Genomic DNA, 23,800 nt, shown 5'->3' with positions numbered 1-23,800 from the left:
GTGTGGGCCTACATTATGGGGCCCAAGTCCTAGAGTATATACATCTACCTCCGACAGTGCAGCGCTCCCTCAGTACTGGCACCGGGGAGTGTGGGCCTGGATTATGGGGCTCGATTCCTAGTGTATATACATCTACCTTCGACAGTGCAGCGTTCCCTCAGTACTGGCACCGGGGAGTTTGGGCCTGGATTATGGGGCTCGAGTCCTAGAGTATATACATCTGCCTCCGACAATGCAGCGCTCCCTCAGTACTGACACCGGGGAGTGTGGGCCTGGATTATGGGGCTCGAGTCCTAGAGTATGTATTGATTTCTTTGTCGGTTCAATGACGACTCATTTATGAAAGAGAATGTCTTTTAATCTAAAGTCTGTTCAACTCTTTTTAACAGCCTTTACAGGACACACCATTCTGTGATCCATCTAGAACGAAACTGAAACTAAACTCACTGCCTTGCATCTCTCGGTCACATGCCCTCTGCTGGTCAGGCACAAGCAATCAGTACATGCAAACATGCTATTAAAGCACCATAATCGAACAGGCAAATACCATCTCTATTTGCTGATATCATTACATCTCCTTTTCTTAAAACAAAAGTATTTTACTTTTAACTAACAACATGTTTTCTTTGTATTAATCTGCATTTTAACTGTAACACTTAATGAACTTACATTATCATTATCATGATCAAGGTTTTTTAACCTTGCTTTGTGTGTTCACATGAAATATGTCAATACACTAGAACTTGAAGAAAGAATAAGATAACATTACTTCCTTCTATAACAATAGTCATTAAATTTGCTCAATGAGTCTCTCAGGAGGCTTCACGTGCCTTGAAGATTTTCTGATTGATTGTCCTTGAATCTGAGTTGTTGCCTCAGATGATGTGTTCGCAGCTGTTTGATCAGGTTGTTCAACAGTACAAGTCTCTTGACTTGCTGTGGCTGGTCCCATGAGAAGATCTCGACGATTTCTTCTCAGAACAGCACCCTCATCTGTCTGAATGGTGTATGATCTTGGTTGAACTTCACTCAGGACAGTTCCCTTCTGAGTCCATGTGTTTGTTTTGTCTTTGATCCTTACTTGGTCACCAGTGTGGAGTTCAGGTAGGTTTTGTGTTCCTCTGTCATAGTAGTACTTTTGCTTTTCTTTCTGTTGCTCTTTGAACTTCCTCACTTTCTCCCCCTCTTTTGTTTTCAGGAGGTTCTCCGGGATGGGTAGGTTTGACCTTAGCCGATGTCCCATAAGGAGTTGGGCTGGTGACTTACCACACTCGAGCGGCGTTGTGCTGTATACAAGCATGCTCTGGTAGAAGTCAGTTCCACTGTCTTTTGCCTTGTACTTCAGTCTTTTCACTGTGTTTGCGGGCTCTCCTGGGTCAACAGCTCTGGACAACGTGTCTGCTGTATACATCAGCTTACCCGGTGTGTACGCAACATTCAGTTCATCATAGACTGTCTCTCCTTCGCTTTCCACAACGAGGACTCTCTTTACCAGGTTCAGTCTCTCACAGGCTTTTAAACCTAGTATGGCTTGCACATCCTTTGCCACCACGATTAATGCTAACGTGTGCCCTCTGTCCTTGTGTGTTACTTTGACAATGCATCTTCCTTTCACTGGTATATCAGTACCTGAGTATCCTGTCACTTTCACTTTGATTCCATGTATCTTTGGTCTGGGTCTAATTTTCTTAAAATCATTCTCTGATATCACATTAACTTGTGCTCCAGTATCCAATTTAAATGGAATATGTATGTCATTCACTTTTAGTGTCAACATCCAGTCTCTTTCTTCTTTGTTTTCAGACACTACATCTACATTGAACTCCCCTATCTCGCTTTCATCTACTGTATGGACCTTGCTTTGTTGTGCTTGGTTCTTACAGCAACGGGCATAATGGTTGTTTTTGTTGCAACTATTGCATGTTTTACCATATGCTGGACACGTTTTTGGTGGATGCTGTGTACCGCATCGACTACATGACTTTCGATTGTCCCTTTCATTTTCGTTCACTGGCCACGCCTCTTTTTTCACATTGGCGCTCGTTTTGTTAAACGGTTTGTATCCGTTCTTTCTCACTGCATCCACATTGCAGCTATTGTCACTGAACAGCTCCTTTGCCTGCAACTTCACAGTCTCTGTAGCCCTACACAGTGCTATGGCTTTTCCCAGGTCTAGATCCTGCTCTCTTAGCAGTCTTTCCCTTAGACCATTATCTGGAATACCACACACCAGTCTGTCTTTGATCAGCGAGTCTGTCAGTCCCCCAAATTCACACGATTTGCTTCGGTTTCTCAGTTCAGTCACATACTGATCAATAGTCTCACCCGTTTTCTGTACACATGTGAAAAATCTGTGCGTCTCAAACATCACGTTACGTTTAGGTATGCAGTAGGCCTCAAACTGTTCCATTATTTTATCTAGCTTCATTTTCTCTCCATCAACAGCGAATGTGAAGTTATTATACACCTCCAGCGCTTCATCACCCATGACATGTAAGAACAGTGACGATTTCCTTTTATTACTTTTATCGTCAGCTCTGATTGCTGATAAATACAACCCCACACGTTGTTTGAATCTCCTCCAATTTTCAGCCACATTACCTGTCAATTGAAGCGTCGCCGGTGGGTGTAAACCTTCCATTTTTCACTTCGTTAGCTATTCTCTAATGGTAAGTAACAATGTTCTCTTTTGGCTTGCTAATCTGTGGAGAGCTGATTTAACTTCAGATTTTTTCGCTTCATCTCCTTCAGCCACTTCTGACACCATGTATTGATTTCTTTGTGGGTTCAATGACGACTCATTTATGAAAGAGAATGTCTTTTAATCTAAAGTCTGTTCAACACTTTTTAACAGCCTTTACAGGACACACCATGCTGTGATCCACCTAGAATGAAACTGAAACTAAACTCACTGCCTTGCTTCTCTCGGTCACATGCCCTCTGCTGGTCAGGCACAAGCAATCAATACATGCAAACATGCTATTAAGGCACCATAATCGAACAGGCAAATACCATCTCTATTTGCTGATATCATTACAGAGTATATACATCTACCTCCGACAGTGCAGCACTCCCTCAGTACTGGCACCGGGTGAGTGTGGGCCTGGATTATGGGGCTCAAGTCCTGGAGTATATACATCTACCTCCGACAGTGCAGCACTCCCTCAGTACTGGCACCGGGGAGTGTGGGCCTAGATTATGTGGCTCGAGTCCTAGAGTATATACATCTACCTCCGACAGTGCAGCGCTCCCTCAGTACTGGCACCGGGGAGTGTGGGCCTGGATTATGGAGCTCAAGTCCTAGAGTATATACATCTACCTCTGACAATGCAGCACTCCCTCAGTACTGGCACCGGGGAGTGTGGGCCTAGATTATGGGGCTCAAGTCCAAAGTATATACATCTACCTCTGACAGTGCAGCACTCCCTCAGTACTGGCACCGGGGAGTGTGGGCCTGGATTATGGGGCTCAAGTCCTAGAGTATATAGATACATAGATACATAGAAGATAGGAGCAGGAGTAGGCCATTCGGCCCTTCGTGCCTGCTCCGCCATTCGATGAGATCATGGCTGATCCTTTAATTCAGTATCCCGTCCCCGCCTTCTCTCCGTAACCCTTAACCCCTTTTGCCCGTAGAAATATATCTAATTCCCTCTTAAATATATTTAATGAGCTGGCGTACACTGCCCTCTGTGGCAATGAGTTCCACAGGTTCACCACTCTCTGAGTGAAGAAATTCCCCCTCATCTCTGTCCTAAATGGTTTAGCCCTTATCCTTAAATTATGTCCTCTAGTTCTGTTCTCACCCGCCAAGGGAAACATTCCTTCTGCATCCAGTCTGTCTAGACCTGTCAGAATTTTATACACTTCTATGAGGTCCCCTCTCAATCTTCTAAACTCCAGTGTGTACATCCCTAAACTACATAGTCTCTCCTCATAGGTCATTCCCGCCATTCCTGGTATCAGCCTGGTGAATCGCCGCTGCACCCCCTCCATGGCAAGAACATCCTTCCTCAGATGAGGCGACCAAAACTGTACACAGTACTCGAGGTGTGGTCTCACCAGTGCCCTGTACAGCTGTAGCAAGGTATCCCTGTTCCTGTATTCTAACCCTTTTGCTATGAAGGCCAGCATACCGTTTGCCTTCTTGACCGCCTGTTGCACCTGCATGCTCGCCTTCAGTGACTGGTGTACAAGAACACCCAGGTCTCTCTGTACTTCCCCCTCTCCCAATCTATTGCCATTTAAATAATAATTTGCCCTCCCGTTCCTGCACCCAAGGTGGATAACTTCGCACTTGTCCACATTATAGTGCATCTGCCATTTATCCGCCCAATCGCCCAGTCTGTCCAAATCGCTCTGGAGCTTCCTGGTCTCTTCCTCTGAGCCCACCCCCCCTCCTAGTTTAGTGTCGTCTGCAAATTTGGAAATGCTGCATCCGACTCCCTGATCCAGGTCGTTAATGTAAATTGTGAACAGCTGGGGGCCCAGGACAGATCCCTGTGGTACCCCACTTGTTACTGCCTGCCATTCAGAAAATGAGCCGTTTATTCCAACTCTCTGTTTTCTATCTGACAGCCAGTTCCCTATCCACGCCAAAACTTTCCCCTTTATCCCATGAGCCTCAATTTTCCATGCTAATCTTTTATGTGGGACCTTATCGAAGGCCTTTTGGAAGTCCAGGTACACCACATCTACTGGCTCTCCCCCATCTATTCTACCAGTTACTCCCTCAAAAAATTCCAATAGATTAGTCAAGCACGATTTACCCTTTGTAAATGCATGTTGACTCTGTCCTATCCTGTCCCCATTTGCTAAGTGCTCCGCTATTTCATCCTTAATGATGGACTCCAGCATTTTGCCCACAACTGATGTAAGGCTTACAGGTCTGTAATTACCTGCTTTTTCCCTACCCCCCTTTTTGAATAGTGGGGTAATGTTAGCTACCCTCCAATCCATCGGCACTGTTCCCGAGTCTAATGAATTCTGAAAAATCATCCTTAGTGCATCCGCTATCTCTAGGGCCACCTCCTTCAGTACCCTAGGATGCATGTTATCAGGCCCTGGGGATTTGTCCACCTTCAATCCCTTTAGCTTCCTTAACACCATATCCTTAGAGATATTGATTTGCGTCAGTTCCTCCTTTGCCAATGTCCCTATTTTTCCCGATATCCCAGGGAGGTTTTTTGTGTCTTCCTTCGTAAAGACTGACCCAAAGTATGCATTTAGTTGATCTGCCATTTCCTTATTTCCCATTATATATTCCCCCGTATCTGACTGCAATGGACCAACTTTGGTTTTCACCAGTCTTTTCCTTTTGATATACTTATAAAAGCTTTTGGAGTTAGTTTTTATATTTTCCGCCAGCTTGTTTTCGTAAGCTATTTTGCCCCTCTTGATTATGCCCTTTGCCCTCCTTTGCTCTATCTTAAACTGTTCCCAATCTTCCGCTCTGGCGCTTTTTTTGGCTATTTTATACGCCCTATCTTTGGATTTTATGCTGTCTCTAATTTCCCCTGTTATCCACGGTTGAGTCACCTTTTTAGATTTCCTTTTATGCCAGATTGGTATAAACAATTTTTGCAATTTTGTCATTCTATCTTTAAATGTTTGCCATTGTTTATCTACCTCCAGTCCTCCCAGGAACGTTGTCCAATCAGACCTACTCAGTTCCCGTCTCATGGCATCATAATTCCCCTTGTTTAAATTCAGGACCTTAGTCTCTGAGTCAATTTCTTCGCTCTCCATTTCGAGTGAGAAATCGATCATGTTATGATCGCTCTGACCCAAGGGTCCCCGTACAACAAGATTACTGATTAGTCCCTTCTCATTGCACAGTACCCAGTCCAATATAGCCTGTTCCCGAGTTGGTTCCTCGACATATTGATCCAGATAACCATCCCTCAAACACTCAAGGAATTCCTCCTCCTCATTATTTTTACTGATTAGGCTAGTCCAATCTATATGTAAGTTAAAGTCACCTATGATGACAGCTGTGCTCTTATTGCACGCTTCTCTAATTTCCCTCGTGATGCCCTCCCTAACCTCTATTTTACTATTTGGAGGCCTATATACCACTCCTATTAATGTTTTTCGCCCCTCGCTATTTCTTAGCTCCACCCATATAGATTCTGTATTAACTGAGTTAATATCCTTCCTTTCAATTGCATTTATCCCCTCTTTTACTAGCAATGCTACCCCTCCTCCCTTTCTTTTTTGTCGATCCTTCCTAAATACTGAATACCCCTGTATGTTAAGCTCCCAACCCTGCTCACCCTGCAACCATGTTTCCGTAATCCCAATTAGGTCATAATTATTAACCTCTATTTCCACAGCTAATTCATCTACCTTGTTCCTGATGCTTCTCGCATTAAGGTATAAAACCCTCAGGCTTTTTTTATGCTCACATTTTTTATGAATTAGTTTGGCCCTTTGTTTTTTGTTCCTCACCCTTTTATCATTTATTTCTGTCTGCCTTTCACTTTCCTCTATTTCACTACATAGGTTTCTAGCCCCCTGCCATACTAGTTTAAATGCTCCCGAACTGCTTTATCAAAAATTACCCCGAGAACATCAGTTCCATCTCTGCACAGGTGTAGACCGTCCCTTTTGTATAGGTCACACCTACCACAAAACTGGTTCCAATGCCTCAAAAATTTAAAACCCTCCCTCTTACACCACTGCTCAAGCCACGTATTTAGCCTAACTATCCTGTTCTCTGTACTCTTACTAGCACGTGGCACTGGTAGTAATCCAGAGATTACTACCTTCGAGGTCCTACTTTTTAGCTTGGCTCCTAACTCCCGAAATTCTACTTGTAGGACCTCTTCCCTTTTTTTAGCTACGTCGTTGGTACCAACATGTATCACGACAACTGGCTGTTCCCCCTCCCCCTCCAGAATGTTCTGCACCCGCGCCGAAACATCCTTGACCCTTGCACCAGGGAGGCAACATACCATCCTGGAGTCTCGGTCGCGACCACAGAAACCCCTATCTATTCCCCTTACAATCGAATCCCCTATTACTATAGCCCTGCCACTCTTTTTCCCTCCCTTCTTTGCAACAGAGCCAGTCATGGTGCCATGAGCCTGGCTGCTGGTGCCTTCCCCCGATGTGTCACCCCCCCCGACAACAGTACCTAAGGCGGTGAACCTGTTGCTAAGGGAGACAACCCCAGGGGATTTCTGCACTACCTGATATACATCTACCTCCGACAGTGCAGCACTCCCTCAGTACTGGCACCGGGGAGTGTGGGCCTAGATTATGGGGCTCAAGTCCTAGAGTATATACATCTACCTCCGACAGTGCAGCACTCCCTCAGTACTGCACCGCAATGTCAGCATATATTTTTGTGCTCAAGTCTCTGGAGTGGAACTTCAACCCAAAATGTGCTGACTCAGAGACGAGGGTGCAACCAACTCAGCCACTGCTGACGGTTGCTGAATAATAACATTCACTTCCTCTTTTAACACATTCTGAATAAGCTCTTCTTTATTTCTCTCATTTTGTGATTGATTTGAAATTTCAGCTTGATGAACACCGAATGATGTGTACCCATCGCCCGTCTGCTCAGTGACTGAACTGGTCTCCCCATGGGACAATCATCAGATTGTGCAATTCCCTTCCTCCTGTTCCATTCTCTCCATGGCCCTCGCCCCCTCCCTATCTCTGTAAACTCCTCCAGCCCCTACAATTCTCATCCTCCTGTTCAAATCCCTCCATGTCCCTCGCCCCCTCCCTATCTCTGTAACCTCCTCCAGCCCCTACAATTCTCATCCTCCTGTTCAAATCCCTACATGTCCCTCGCCCCCTCCCTATCTCTGTAACCTCCTCCAGCCCTACAATTCTCATCCTCCTGTTCAAATCCCTCCATGGCCCCTCGCCCCCTCCCTATCTCTGTAAACTCCTCCAGCCCCTACAATTCTCATCCTCCTGTTCAAATCCCTCCATGTCCCTCGCCCCCTCCCTATCTCTGTAACCTCCTCCAGCCCCTACAATTCTCATCTTCCTGTTCAAATCCCTCCATGGCCCCTCGCCCCCTCCCTATCTCTGTAACCTCCTCCAACCGTACAATTCACATCCTCCTGTTCATTTCCCTCCATGGCACTCGCCCCCTCCCTATCTCTGTAACCTCCTCCAGCCCCTACAATTCTCATCTTCCTGTTCAAATCCTTCCATGGCCCCTCGCCCCCTCCCTATCTCTGTAACCTCCTCCAACCGTACAATTCACATCCTCCTGTTCATTTCCCTCCATGGCACTCGCCCCCTCACTATCTCTGTAACCTCCTCCAGCCCCTACAATTCTAATACTCCTGTTCTATTCCCTCCATGGCCCTCGTCCCCTCCCTATCTCTATAATTACCTCCACACCTACAATTCACATCCTCCTGTTCATATCCCTCCATGGCCCTCGTCCCCTCCCTATCTCTGTAACCTCCTCCAACCATAAAATTCACATCCTCCTGTTCAAATCCCTCCATGGCTCGCACCACTTCCCTACAATTCACATCCTTGTTTTCAAATCCCTCCATAGCTTTCGCCCCTCCCTATCTCTGTAACCTCCTGCAACACCACAATTATCGTCCTCCTGTTCAAATCCCTCCTTGGCCCTTGCCACCTCCCTCTCTCTGTAACCTCCTCCAGCCCTACAATTCTCATCCTCCTGTTCAAATCCCTCCATGGCGCTCGCCCCTCCCTATCTCTGTAACCTCCTCCAGCCCTACAATTCTCATCCTCCTGTACAAATCCCTCCATGGCCCTCGCACCCTCCCTATCTCTGTAACGACCTCCAACCCCGATAATTCTCATCTTCCTTTTCAAATCCCTCCATGGCCCTCACCCCATCCCTATCTATGTAACCTCCTCCAGCCCTACAATTCTCATCCTCCTGTTCAAATCCCCCCATGGCCCTCGCCCCCTCCCTATCTCTGTAACCTCCTCCAGCTCCTACAATTCTCATCCTCCTGTTCAAATCCCTCCATGGCTACTCACCCCCTCCCTATATCTGTAACCTCCTCCAGCCCCTACAACCCTCCGAGATCGCTGCACGCCTCTAATTCTGGCCTCCGGCGCATCCGCTCGCTTTCCATCGCTCCACCATTGGCGGCCGTGCCTTCAGCTGCCTTGGTCTAAGCGTTAAACAAAGCTTGAATCAACTGTTCTACAACGTGGAGTTCTGGTTGTGTCCTTCACTAGTTCCTGTTACGATTGCCCTGCGCAAGCTGGGCCCGTGCCCGAGTATTTAAACTCTCCCTGGACAGCGCCGCCCGCAGGCCGCTCAGTGTTATTTCACATGTCTTTCTTTCATGAATGACTGATTCATGTAACGCTGCTTCCCCATATCCACCCTACTCATTGCATCCTCAAAGACCTCTAGTAAATTTGTCACACAGTATTTCCCTTTCATAAAACCATGCTGACTCTGCTTGACTCTATTGTTATTTTCTAAATGTCCTGCTATTACTTCCTTAATAATGGAATCCAGCATTTTCACAATGACAGATGTTAGGCTAACTATCCTATAATCAGCCTTTAATCCCATTAGTTTGCCTAGCGCTTTTTCTCTCGTGATAGAGATTGTTTTAATTTCCTCCCTCCCTATAGCCCCCTGATTATTAATTAATATAGGGATGCCTTTAGTGTCTTCTACTGTGAAGACCAATATATATGAATGATCTAGACAAGGGAACTAGATGTAATATCTCCAAGTTTGCAGACGACACAAAGCTGGGTGGGCGTGTGTGCTGTGAGGAGGATGCCGAGAAACTCCAGGATGATTTGGACAGGTTGGGTGATTGGGCAGAAGCATGGCAGATGCAATATAACATGGATAAATGCGAGGTTATCCACTTTGGTGTCAAAAACAGGAAGGCAGATTATTAACTGAACGGCAATAGATTGAGAGAAGGGGAAGTGCAACGAGACCTGGGTGTCCTTGTGCACCAGTCGCTGAAGGTAAGCATGCAGGTGCAGCAGGCGGTTAAGAAGGCAAATGGTATGTTGGCCTTCGTAGCGAGAGGGTTTGAGTACAGGAACAAGGATGTCTTGCTGCAGTTGGACAGGGCCTTGGTGAGACCACACCTTGAGTATTGTCTGCAGTTTTGGTCGCCTTATCTGAGGAAGGATGTTCTTGCCATGGAGGGAGTTCAGCAAAGATTCACCAGGCTGATACCTGGGATGGCAGGAATGACGTATGAGGAGAGATTGGGTCGATTGGGCTTATACTCGCAGGAGTTCAGAAGAATGAGAGGGGATCTCATTGAAATTTATAACATTCTGACAGGACTGGACAGACTAGATGCAGGAAGGATGTTCCCGATGGTGGGGGAGTCCAGAACCAGGGGTCATAGTCTATCGATAAGGGGTAAGCCATTTAGTACAGAAATTAGGAGGAATTTCTTCACCCAGACAGTGGTGAACCTGTGGAATTCTCTACCACAGAAGGCAGTGGAGGCCAATTCATTAAATATATTCAAGGAGGAGTTGGATATATTTCTTAAGGCTAAAGGGATCAAGGGATATGGGGAGAAAGCAGGGACAGGGTACTGAATTTGGATGATCAGCCATGCTCGCATTGAATGGCGGAGCTGGCTCGAGGGGCCGAATGGCCTACTCCTGCTCCTATCTTCTATGTTTCTATGTTTCTATCCAAAACATTTGTTCAAAGTCTCTGCCATTTCCCTATTTCCCATTATTAATCCCCCAGCCTCATTCTCTAAGGGACCAAAGATTACTTTAGCTACTCTCTTTCTTTTTATATACCTGTAGAAGCTCTTACTTTCTGTTTTATATTTTGTGCTAGTTTACTCTCATAATCTATCTCCTCCCGCTTTATTATTTTTTTAGTTATCCTTTGTTGCTGTCTACAACGAGTTGTGGTAAATGGCTGTTTTTCAGACTGGAGGATGGTAGACAGTGGTGTTCCCCAAGGGTCACTGGCGGGCAAAATAAAGAAAAATCCAAAGTTTTTTTTTAAGTATATTAAGGGCAAGAGGATAACCAGGGAAAGATTAGGGCCCATTAGGGACCAAAGTTGGCAATCTGTGTGTCGAGCCGGAAGATGTAGGTGAGGTTCTAAATGAATATTTTGCATCTGTTTTCACTACGGAGAAGGACGATGTAGGCATAGAAATCAGGCAGGGGGATTGTGATATAATTGAACAAATTAGTATTGAGAGAGAGGGATACTAGCGGTTTTAGCGGGCTTAAAAGTGGATAATTCTCCAGGCCCTAACGGGATGTATCCCAGGCTGCTCTGTGAGGCAAGGGAGGAGATTGCAGGGGCTCTGACACAAATTTTCAGAGCCTCTGCGGCCACAGGGGAGGTGCCTGAGGACTGGAGGACAGCTAACGTAGTACCATTATTCAAGGAGGGTAGTAGGGATAAACTAGGGAATTACAGGCCAGTGAGCCTAAAATCAGTGGTAGGGAAATTATTTGAAAAAATTCTGAGTTACAGAATCAGTCTCCACTTGGAGAGACAGGGATTAATCAAGAATAGTCAGCATGGCTTTGTCAGGGGGAGATCATGTCTAAACAATTTGATTGATTTTTCGAGGGGTTGACTAAGTGTGTTGATGAGGATAGTGCAGTTCATGTAGTCTACATGGAAATCAATAAGGCTTTTGACAAAGTCCCGCATGGGAGACTGGTCAAGAAGGTAAGAGCCCATGGGATCCAGGTCAATTTGGCACATTGGATCCAAAATTGGCTTAGTGGCAGGAGGCAGACGGTGATGGTCGAAGGTTGTTTTTGTGACTGGAAGCCTGTGTCCAGTGGTGTGCCGCAGGGATCGGTGCTGGGTCCTTTGCTGTTTGTAATGTACATTGATGATTTAGATAAGAATGTAGGAGGTATGATCAGTAACTTCGCAGATGACACGAAAATTGGTGGACTGGTAAATAACGAGGGGGGAAGCCTCAGGCTACACGACGATATAGACGGGGTGGTTAGATGTGCAGAACAGTGGCAAATGCAATTTAACCCTGAAAAGTGTGAGGTGATGCATTTTGGGAGGACTAACAAGGCAAGGGAATACACAATGAATGGTAGGACTCTAGGAAGGACAGAGGATCAGAGGGACCTTGGTGTGCATGTACATAGATCCCTGAAGCCAGCAGGACAGGAAGATGAGGTGGTTAAAAAGACATATGGGATACTTGCCTTCATTAGCCGAGGCATAGAATATAAGAGCAGGGAGGTTATGATGGAGCTGTACAAAGCGCTAGTTAGGCCACAGCTGGAATACTGTGTGCAGTTCTGGTTGCCACACTATAGGAGGGATGTGATTGCATTGGAGAGGGTGCAGAGGAGATTCACCAGGATGTTACCTGGGCTGGAACGTTTTAGCTATGAAGAGAGACTGGACAGGCTGGGGTTGTTTTCCTTAGAGCAGAGAAGGCTGAGATGGGGGCCTGATTGAGGTGTACAAAATTATGAGGGGTATAGATAGGGTAGATAGAAAGGAACTTTTCCCCTTAGTAGAGGGGTCAATAACCAGGGGGCATAGTTTCAAGGTAAGGGGCAGGAGGTTTAGAGGGGATTTGAGGAAAAACGTTTTCACCCAGAGGGTGGTTGGAATGTGGAACTCACTGCCTGAAAGGGTGGTAGAGGCAGGAACCCTCACAACATTCAAGAAGCATTTAGATGAGCACTTGAAACGCCATAGCATACAAGACTATGGACCAAGTGCTGGAAAATGGGATTAGAATAGACAGGGCTTGATGGCCGGCGTGGAGACGATGGGCCGAAAGGCCTCTTTCTGTGCTGTATAACTCTATGGCCTAGAAATTCGGTATAGCTGCGTTTGGGGCGATAGTCCTGGCGATGCGCAAAGTTTAGCGCCAGGCGCAATTTAGCACCACCTAGCGCGATATTCGGTTGCAGTGCCCCTAAAGGTGATTGCGGCGCTAAATCAGGCGCTGCACGCTACTCTTAAGGCACTAACGCGGCGGTGCAACCCAATTTTGCGGCGGCGGGGCGCAGCGAGGGTGCTGTCAATAATCACTTTCCCTGAGACACACTGGCACCAGCCAGCTCTTAAAGGGGCAGGTCAATTGGCATCACCAGACACACTCACTGCCTTGTAGGCCTTCAAAGTGGTGGGAGCCTACCTGTGGCGCACCAGCCTAGCAAGACATGGAAAGGGTGAGGCAGAGGGTGGAACGCCTCACTGATGGGGCATTGGATGCTTTGGTTGGTGCAGTGGAATCAAGGCCAAGGAAGATGGTCGGAATGTGATTTATGTTTTGGACAGTCTCCCAGGTGTGAGAGGCAGTTATGTGTCCGTGTATTAGTTTTGCTTTCTGTTGCCATAGCTTTCTCATGTTTGAAGGAACCACATTTTGTGTAATGAAACACTTTCTTCATTTACAATGGCCATGCCTTCCATTTACATGCATCTTGCCCTTCACAGGCTTGGGGGTATCAGACCGGTTCCATTCCTGTTCTTGCAATAGTAGCAAGCATTCCGTGAGAGGGGCCTAGAAGCTACTTCTGATCAGCCTCTGACACGCAGCCTGAGAAGAGCCGCTCGCGTAGAAGTTCAGGCCAGCAGGCATCTTCTCAGCCACCGACAGAGATGTCCTGCACCTTATCTGAGGCTGCAGATCTGGCTGAAGCAGCTGGCACAGCTCAGTCACCACCTCCTTTCTAAATCGCAGCCTTCTGACACACTGCTCCTCCGGCATGTTCATGTAGGAAAACTGCTGTCGGAAAACCCTGCCAGCGTAAGGTCTGCTGTGGCGACGTCTGTTGGCCCTCCTTCATCTGGCCATGCCTGCCCCCCTCTCCCAGCGTCTCAGTGCCCTTTCCAGATGATTCAGCAGCAGGACGTTCCCCTCCAATGCAGCCCCCATAATAAGTGCCCACAGGAAGGTTCCCCCTTGTCAAGGCTCACCAACAGCAAGGTGATGGTCAGAAGGCTGAAGATCGTCTGCCTGCACTGGCTCAGTGGTCAAATGGCTCTCGGTGTGCAGCTCAGCAACTCTTTGCAGCTCTCGAGGAAGTTGTGCTCCAAAAATGGCTGCCGCTTTTAAACCACACCAGTCTCCTTTAAATAACGCTCCTCCAGCCCGAGAGTGTCTTGGTAAGGTCCAGATAAGCTGTCACTATTAACGCCAGGTGCTACGGAGGGGGGTGCCACTGAATTTCCGGTCCAGGGCGCCCAAAAGGCGTTGCACACTCAAATGATATCATAATCAGCCTGCGCCCATGAGCGGGTGCTAAGATTTAGCACCGGCGCTAAATGCATGCTCAATATGTGGCGAGGCGCTAGGCGCCTTGTGCCCGCCCGGAAATTGGCTAACGCCCCACTTCTCGGCCTCTTTAGGCGTTAATCGGTGGTGCAACCAACCGAATTTCTCCCCCTATGACTCTATGTCAGTGCTGGGGCCAGGATTTTTTTCATATATATGTAAATGACCTGGATATTTGAATACAGACTAGAATTTGCCACTGATACCAAATTTGCGGGTGTGGTAAACTGGGATGATGATACCAGTCGACTGCAACAGAACAAAGAAAGGTTAGCAGAATGGGCAGACAAGTGGCAGATGGAATTTAATACAGAGAAGTGTGAGGCGATGCATTTCGGCAGAAGGAACAGGGAGAGGTAATATACACTCAATGGCACAGTTTTAAAGTGTGTACAAGGACAGAGGGACCTGGGAGTTAATGTGCACAGGTCCCTGAAGATGGCAGGACATATTGAGAGAGTGATAATCAAAGCATATGGGATCTTGGGCTTCATAAATAGAGGTATCGCGTACAAAAGTAGAGAAGTTATCTTCTTCTCTTCTTCTTCTTAGGCAGTCCCTCGGAACCGAGGGTGACTTGCTTCCACATTAAAAATGAGCTCGCAGGTGTCTGATTCGTCGAATGCGGGACCTACAGTCTCTGTCACAGGTGGGGCAGATGGTGGTTGAAGGGGCGGGTGGGTGTGGGGTGCTTGGGTTGACGTGCGCTCCTTGCGCTGCCTGCACTTGGCTTCCGCTTGCTCCCGGCGAAGAGACTCGAGGTGGTTCGGCGCCTTCCCGGATGCTTCTCTACCACTTTGTGCTCTGGTCTTGGGCCAGGGATTCCCAGGTGTCGGTGGGGATGTTACACTTTTTCAAGGAGGCTTTGAGGGTGTCCTTGAAGCGTTTCCTCTGCCCACCTGGGGTTCGCTTGCTGTGCCGGAGCTCCGAGTAGAGCGCTTGATTTGGGAGTCTCGTATCGGGCATGCGGACAATGTGACCCGTCCATCGGAGCTGATCGAGCGTGGTCAAAGCTTCGATGCTGGGGATGTTGGCCTGAGCGAGAACACTGACGTTGGTGCGCCTATCCTGCCAATGGATTTGCAGGATCTTGCGGAGGCAGCGTTGGTGGTACCTCTCCAGTGTTTTGAGGTGCCTCCTGTACATGGTCCATGTCTCTGAGGCGTACAGCAGGGCGGGTATCAGTGCTGCCCTGTAGACCATGAGCTTGGTGCTGGGTTTGAGGTCCTGGTCTTCAAACACTCTCTGCCTCAAGAAGTTATGCTGAATTTTATAAAGCGCTGGTTAGGCCAAAACTGGAGTATTGCGTCCAGTTCTGGTCACCACACTTTAGGAAGGATGTGAAGGCCCTTGAGAGGGTGCAGAGGAGATTTACCAGAATGGTTAATGGGTGTAATTCGACAACAGGCCCGGAGCATTACACCCATTATAACGCTGTACTTTCTATACTTCCTTCTTTACTGTATGCTTCCAGGATAACTAGCCCATGATGAACTTTAACTATGTTAAGTTGCCTCTTACACAGTTCCAATGAAGCTCAACATAAGCTCGAGGAACAGCACCTCATCTTTCGATGAGGCACTTTACAACCTGCTGGAGTCAACATCGAGTTCAACAATTTCAGACCATAACCTCTGCCCCTATCCTTTTCTTCCCATTAATGTTATACATGTTTTTTCTCTCTCTCCCACGTGGTAGCTGTCCTTCACTCTGCCTGTCCCATTTACACTTCATCTAGAGCCATCCGTTGTTCCTTAACCTGTCCCATTACCATCTCCTATTGCCTCGCACCATCTCTTAATCTCTCTTAATGTCTCCTAATCACTCCCGCCTTCCATCCTATCACAGACCTTCCCTTTTCTTCATTCCTCCCCTTCCCGCTTTCCCTGCCCCGGCACTTTCTTAAAAACCTGATCTATCTCCTGCTTTTTCCAGTTCTGATGAACCTAGAAACATAGGAGATAGGAGCAGGAGTCGGCCATTCGGCCCCTCGAGCCTGCTCCGCCATTCAATGAGATCATGGCTGATCATCCAAATTCAGTACCCTGTCCCTGCCATCTCCCCATATCCCTTGATCCCTTTAGCCTTAAGAAATATATCCAACTCCTTCTTGAATATATTTAATGAATTGGCCTCAACTGCTTTCTGTGGTAGAGAATTCCATAGGTTCCCCACTCTCTGGGTGAAGAAATTCCTCCTCATCTCTGTCCAAAATGGCTTACCCCTTATCCTTAGACTGTGACCCCTGGTTCTGGACTCCCCGTCCATTGGGAACACCCTTCATGCATCTAGTCTGTCTAGTCCTGTTAGAATTTTATAAGTTTCAATGAGATCCCCTCTCATTCTTCTAAACTCCAGCGAGTACAAGCCCAATCGACCCAATCTCTCTTCATACGCCATTCCTGCCATCCCAGGTATCAGTCTGGTCAATCTTCTCTGCACTCTCTCCATGGCAAGAACATCCTTCCTCAGGTAAGGCGACCAAAACTGCACACAGTACTCAAGGTGTGGTCTCACCAAGGCCCTGCAGAACTGTAGCAAGACATCCTTGTTCCTGTACTCATACCCTCTCGCTACGAAGGCCAACATACCATTTGCCTTCTTAACCGCCTGCTGCACCTGCATGCTTACCTTCAGCGACTGGTGCACAAGGACGCCCAGGTCTCATTGCACTTCCCCTTCTCCCAATCTATTGCCATTCAGATAATAATCTGCCTTCTTGTTTTTGACACCAAAGTGGATAACCTCGCATTTATCCACATTATACTGCATCTGCCATGCTTCTGACCAATCACCCAACCTGTCCAAATCATACTGGAGTTTACCCTCAGCCCGAGTCCAAATCCCGGGCCTTTATGTTATACACTATTCGACACATATATATCTCAATTATCATCATGAAAAAATGAATTATCTGCTTATTCACCCCAGTGCAGTTTGAGGGGCCTCTCTTTGTCCAAATTCTCAGTTGCACCTGCTTGCAAATCAGTCTCACCTCCTGATTCCCCAAAGCCTTTCTACCATCTACAAGGCACAAGTCAGGATTGTGATGGAATACTCTCCACTTGCCTGGATGAGTGCAGCTCCAACAGCACTCAAGAAGCTCGACACCACCCAGGACAAAGCAGCCCGCTTGATCGGCACCCCATCCACCACCTTAAACACCGTGGCTGCAGTGTGCACCATCTACAAGATGCACTGCAGCAACTCGCCAAGGCTTCTTCGGCAGCACCTCCCAAACCCGCCACCTCTACCAATCTCGGAGGACAAGGGCAGCAGGTGCACGGGAACACCACCGCCTCCAAGTTCCCCTCCAAGTGTCGTGCCACACTAACTTGGAAATATATCGGCCGATCCTTCATCGTCGCTGGGTCAAAATCCTGGAACTCCCTCCCTAACAGCACTGTGGGAGTACCTTCACCACACGGACTGCAGCGGTTCAAGAAGGCGGCTCACCACCACCTTCTCAAGGATCAACCATGAATGGACAATAAATGCTGGTATTTCCAGCGATGCCCACATCCCATGAATGAAGTTAATAAAGTTTATAGAAGTCAAATGGAGTTAATTAACTATGAAGTGCTTCGATTTTAGTTACCCTTGTTAATGAAACATACAAATCATAAATTAGTAGGCCCATCGTTTGGGGAATTGTGTCCTTACCTGGGTGACAGGTCACACCTGCATCTTCCCCGTGACCACAGTTATGAGCCCCCCATCCACCGAAGGCGCAGGTCTGCAGAGAAGACTCGGTTCCGCTGCAAGCAACGTCATCCATCCAAATTTTCCCGGTACCTTGTCCGAAGTGAGCCCCGGTGTAGGTTGTAATGGGAGGCCCACAGCCCAGCTGGTGACAAACAACCTGGACATCTGCCACTCCCCATCCATCATCGCAAACCGTCCCCCATTGTCCATTGTAATGAACTTCCACTCTCCCCGAACAAGCGTTGGCCCCATTCACCAGTCTCAGACTCGGCACTGAAAAAACATGGAGAAAACGTTACTTCTAATACACGGCAAGACATTGTTTAGATAATAGTTTGGCCTTTCTGTTTTTTTCCATTGCTACTGTTGGTGATGGAACACTGAAAGACCACAACTTGAGGTTAAAGGGACAAGTTAACTTACTGATATGTCAAACAGCTTCTGACTACCCTTACACCCGTTATCCTATGGAGTACAGGAGCAAGGGTGTCTTGCTGCAGTTGTACAGGGCCTTGGTGAGACCACACCTTGAGTATTGTGTGCAGTTTTGGTCGCCTTATCTGAGGAAAGATGCTCTTGCCATGGAAGGAGCTCAGTGAAGATTCACCAGGCTGATACCTGGGATGGCAGGAATGACGTATGAGGAGAGATTGGGTCGATTGGGCTTATACTCGCTGGAGTTTAGAAAAATGAGAGGGGATCTCATTGAAACTTATAAAATTCTGACAGGACTGGACAGACTAGATGCAGGAAGGATGTTCCCGATGGTCGGGGAGTCCAGAACCAGGGGTCACAGTCTAAGGATAAGGGGTAAGCCATTTAGGACAGAGATGAGGAGGAATTTCTGCACCCAGAGAGTGGTGAACCTGTGGAATTCTCTACCACAGAAGGCAGTGGAGGCCAATTCATTAAATATATTCAAGAAGGAGTTGGATATATTTCTTAAGGCTAAAGGGATCAAGGGATATGGGGAGAAGGCAGGGACAGGGTACTGAATTTGGATGATCAGCCATGATCTCATTGAATGGCGGAGCAGGCTCGAGGGGCCGAATGGCCGACTCATAAATGCCCTAGTTCTAATGTTAAGATTCTGTCTCTGATCATGACTCCACCACCGGCCAAATCCCACCAGAGGAAATCCAATATTTGCTCCCTAGCTTTACCTCCACCATTTTGGAGGGGCGGAGGAGAGCACGTTTAGCCGCAGCACCTTTGGTTCAGTTTGCCGACAGCGAAGTTACCGCTGGACGCCTGTGCAATTAGCAAGCAGTGCTCGCTAAATACGCTGGGAAACCAAGAACAGCTCATAGAGAGAGAACGATTTGGCGATCAAACCCAGTTAAATCCTGCAACGTGAAAGATTGAGTAAAGTGAGCGAAACTTGACGTGTCCAATTGATTAGCTCGGTGTCACAATGAAAACATTGGCTTTGTGTTAAAGATTTTACTGAATACAATTCGGAAACAAACCTTGTGATTCTACATTCTGCCGCAGGCCCAGAAATACTGAAAATGGAAAAAAAACAAAGATATCAGTTATTTGTCGAACACAGTTCTGCGGAACGAAAAAGACATTTTTTTCTTTAAATAACAACAAGTTGCATTTACATTGCGCCTTTATCGTATTGAAATGTCCCAAGGCGCTTCATAGAATCATAGAATCAGATAAAGTTATAGTACGGAAGGAGGCCATTTTGGCCCATCGTGTCCGCGCCGGCCGACAAAGAGCGATCCAGCCTAATCCCACTTCCCGGCTCTCGGTCCGTAGCCCTGCAGGTTACAGCATCCCAAGTGCACATCCAAGGGATATGGGGAGAAAGCAGGGACAGGGTGCTGAGTTTGGATGATCAGCCACGATCTCACTGAATGGCGGAGCAGGCTCGAGGGGCCGAATGGCCTACTCCTGCTCCTATCTTCAATGGGGGAAAATTCAGTTGTTTGCGCCTCCCGTTAGCGCCTTTAGAGGGCGCCAAGTGGGTCGCAAAGCAACTAGCGCCCAGGCGCGGTGATATCTGCACCTCTCACGAAATTAAGTAGACATTTTGCGGTGGAGCTAAACACTACCGCCATAATCTCCTGCGCCGGCAGATCGTGACATCAGTCGAGTGCGCAACGCCGCGGTAGCGCCCCAGACCGGTTATTGAGTGGCCCCCCCTGCCTTACCGCCTGCCGCTAGCAACGACAGGTTGAGGGGAGCGTTTTGCAGTCAGGAAGGGACTGGGGGAGCGCTATTTAAAGGCGACCGCTTCCTGCCTTATTTTGTTGGTGACACTTGTGCACCACGCATTGCGTGAGAGAGAGAGAGAGACTTCTGGAGAGATTCAACGCTGTGTGAAGGAGTTTTGGGGACTGAGCAGCACTTTGCAGGTTCATTTTGATTTGCACTTCCTTGTATCGATTTAGAAGAGACTGTGGGGGCTGCACTCTGAGCTCCTTCCCCTGGGCCTCTCCATTGTTCTTTCCAGCAGATTTGATGTACAGGTCTCTCCAGGCCGAGATTCAAGGCTGCAATGAGCAGGATGTGGATGGAGAGCAAGATCGACCGTCCCCTTTAACAACTGGCCGGCGCCAGTGTGTCTGTGTTCCATTGCTGACTGACATCACATGAGCTTCACCCGCGCTCTGAGGTAGCGCCTCGCCCCTCGGCGTTAGCGCCTTAAGAGAGGTGTGCAGCGCCTGATTTAGCGCTCCAATCACCTCCAGGGGCGATAAAAGCCAAGTTTGCTGTCGGAGGCGATAATTAGCGCCAGGCGCTAAACTTTGCGCACCGCCACTAATGGCACCCCAAATGGGACGATACCGAATTTCTCCCCCTAATTTTCTATGAGAACAATCACCACGTCTCCAGTAGATTGGGAGAAGGGGAAGTGCAATGAGACCTGGGTGTCCTTGTGCACCAGTCGCTGAACGTAAGCATGCAGGTGCAGCAGGCGGTTAAGAAGGCAAATGGTATGTTGGCCTTCGTAGCGAGAGGATTCGAGTACAGGAGCAAGGATGTCTTGCTGCAGCTCGACAGGGCCTTGGTGAGACCACACCTTGAGTATTGTGTGCAGTTTTGATCGCCTTTTCTGAGGAAGGATGTTCTTGCCATGGAGAGAGTGCAGCGACGATTCACCAGACTGATACCTGCGATGGCAGGAATGACGTATGAGGAGAGATTGTGTCGATTGGGCTTATACTCACTGGAGTTTAGAAGATTGAGAGGGGATCTCATCGAAACCTATGAAATTCTGTCAGGCCTGGACAGACTAGATGCAGGAAGGATGTTTCTGATGGCCGGGGAGTCCAGAACCAGGGGTCACAGTCTAAGGATATGGGTTAAGCCATTTAGGACTGAAATGAGGAGGAATTTCTTCACCCAGAGAGTGGTGAACCTGTGGAATTCTCTGCCACAGAGGGCGGTTGAGGCCAGTTCATTAAGTATATTCAAGAAGGAGTTGGATATATTTCTTAAGGCTAAAGGGATCAAGGGGAATGGGGAGAAAGCAGGGACAGGGTACTGAATATGGATGATCAGCCATGATCTCATTCAATGGCGGAGCAGGCTCGAGGGGCTGAAAGGCCTGCTCCTGCTCCTATTTTCTATGTTTGTATGTTTCTATGTTCCTCACCCCTTGTACCATTCCAGTAAATCACCTCTTAAAACTCTCTGCTCTAAGGAGAACAATCCCAGCTTCTTCAGTCTCTGCATATAACTGAATTCCCTCATCCCCTGGTATCATTCAAATACATCTCTCCTACACCCTTACCAAGGCCTTGACGTCGTTCCTAAACTGTGGTGCCAAGGACTGAAAACAATACGCCAGCTGTGGCCTAACCAGTGTTTTAGAAAGTGTTAGCATATCTTCCTTGCCTTTGTATTCTATTCCACTATTAATAATGTCAGGGATTCCGCATGCTTTGATAATAGTCTTATCAGCTTGTCCAGCCCACTCCATCGATTCGTGCACACATACACTCAGGTCTCTCTTTTACCATCAGTTCATATCACCTCTTGTCATTCTCCCTGCCAAAATATATCGCTTCACAATTCTCTGCGTTAAATTTCATCTGTCATGTGTCTGCCCTTTTCACAAGTCTGTCTATGTCCTCCTGAATTCTGTTACTTTCTTCCTCGTTCTTCACTACATTTCGTAGTTTCCCATCATTGGCAAATTTCGAAATCATGTCCTCGATAGTTTCAGAAGGCTTTCGATAAGGTCCCACTTAAGAGATTAGCGTGCAAAATTAAGGCACATGGGATTGGGGGCAAGGTATTGACTTGGATAGAGAACTGGTTGGCGGACAGAAAGCAAAGAGTTGGAATAAACGGGTCATTTTCCGAGTGGCAGGCAGTGACTAGTGGGGTACCGCAAGGATCGGTCCTAGGACCCCAGCTGTTCACAATATATATTAATGATCTGGACGAGGGAATTGGATGTAATATCTCCAAATTTGCAGACAACACAAAGCTGGTTGGGAGGGTAAGCTGTGAGGAGGATGTCGTGAAACTCCAGCATGATTTGAACAGGTTGGGTGATTGGGCAGAAACATGGCAAATGCACTATAATGTGGATAAATGTGAGGTTATCCACTTTGGTGGCAAAAAAAGGAAGGCAGGTTATTATTTGAATGGCAATAGATTGGGAGAAGGGGAAGTGCAAAGAGACCTGGGTGTTCTTGTACACCAGTCGCTGAAGGTAAGCATGCAAGTGCAGCAGGCGGTTAAGAAGGCAAATGATATGTTGGCCTTCGTAGCAAGTGGTTTCAAGTACAAGAACAAGGATGTCTTGCTGCAGTTGTACAGGGCCTTGGTGAGACCACACCTTGAGTATTGTGCGCATTTTAGGTCGCATTACCTGAGGAAGGATGTTCTTGCCATGGAAGGAGTGCAGCGAAGATTCACCAGGCTGATACCTGGGATGGCAGGAATGACGTATGAGGAGAGATTGGGTCGATTGGACTTATACTCACTGGAGTTTAGAAGATTGAGAGGGGATCTCATTGAAACCTATAAAATTCTGTCAGGCCTGGACAGACTAGATGAAGGAAGGATGTTCCCGATGGCCGGGGAGTCCAGAACCAGGGGTCATAGTCTAAGGATAAGGGGTAAGCCATTTAGGACTGAAATGAGGAGGAATTTCTTCACTCAGAGAGTGGTGAACCTCTGGAATTGTCTGCCACAGAGGGCGGTGGAGGCCAGTTCATTAAGTATATTCAAGAAAGAGTTGGATATATTTGTTAAGGCTAAAGGGATCAAGGGATATGGGGAGAAGGCAGGGACAGGGTAATGAATTTGGATGATCAGCCATTATCTCATTGAATGGCAGAGCAGGCTCGAAGGGCCGAATGGCCTACTCCTGCTCCTATCTTCTATGTTTCTATGTTTCTATGTTATACACAAGTCCAGGTCATTAATACATCGAAAGGAGCGGTTGTCCTAAGAGAGAAACATGAGGAAATCCACTGTGGACTTCGCTTCGGTCTGATACACAACTCGGCACCACCACTGTGCTTTCTGTGCCATGGCCAATTTTGGATCCAAGCAGCCACTGTCCCTTTATTGCCATGGACTTTAGTGTAATAAATCATCGTGGAGAAACGACTCATGAAATAACACTGGATGGCCAGCTGTTGGCGCCGTCCAAGGAGTATAAATGCTTGGGCGTGGGCCCTGCTTGCACAGGGACATTTTGTAAGACAAGGAACTAGTGAAGTACAACTAGACGTCCATGTTCTAAAACAGGTTTTTTTAAAATTCATTGATGGGATGTGGGCGTCGCTGGCTGGCTAGTCCTGCATTTAGTGCCCATCCCTAATTGCCCTTGAGAAGATGGTGGTGAGCCACCTTCTTGAACCGCT

The 23,800-nt window shown here is 47.5% G+C and overlaps 1 protein-coding gene across 1 annotated transcript in view; it reads right to left on the bottom strand.

Annotated features, from left to right (window-relative positions):
- The window catches only part of LOC147084915 (uncharacterized), a 91,961-nt gene extending 69,835 nt beyond the window's left edge, over positions 1 to 22,126 (bottom strand). Inside the window, exons 1-5 of the mRNA XM_085979370.1 lie at positions 22,066 to 22,126; positions 19,430 to 19,465; positions 17,919 to 18,233; positions 9,690 to 9,701; positions 7,578 to 7,581 (exon numbers count right to left, since the gene is read on the bottom strand). Of these exons, the coding sequence (XP_085835496.1) occupies positions 7,578 to 7,581; positions 9,690 to 9,701; positions 17,919 to 18,233; positions 19,430 to 19,465; positions 22,066 to 22,126 (428 nt within the window). The remainder of the gene's footprint in view (positions 1 to 7,577; positions 7,582 to 9,689; positions 9,702 to 17,918; positions 18,234 to 19,429; positions 19,466 to 22,065) is intronic.
- Positions 22,127 to 23,800: the final 1,674 nt, after the last annotated feature.

Source organism: Somniosus microcephalus, unplaced genomic scaffold (assembly GCF_052327205.1).
Source record: "Somniosus microcephalus isolate GS21.2 unplaced genomic scaffold, FLI_Smic_1.0 unresolved_chr9, whole genome shotgun sequence".
Taxonomy (NCBI): Eukaryota; Metazoa; Chordata; class Chondrichthyes; order Squaliformes; family Somniosidae; genus Somniosus; species Somniosus microcephalus.
Note: the sequence above shows the minus strand (reverse complement) of the source record. Positions and strands in the feature narration are given on the sequence as shown.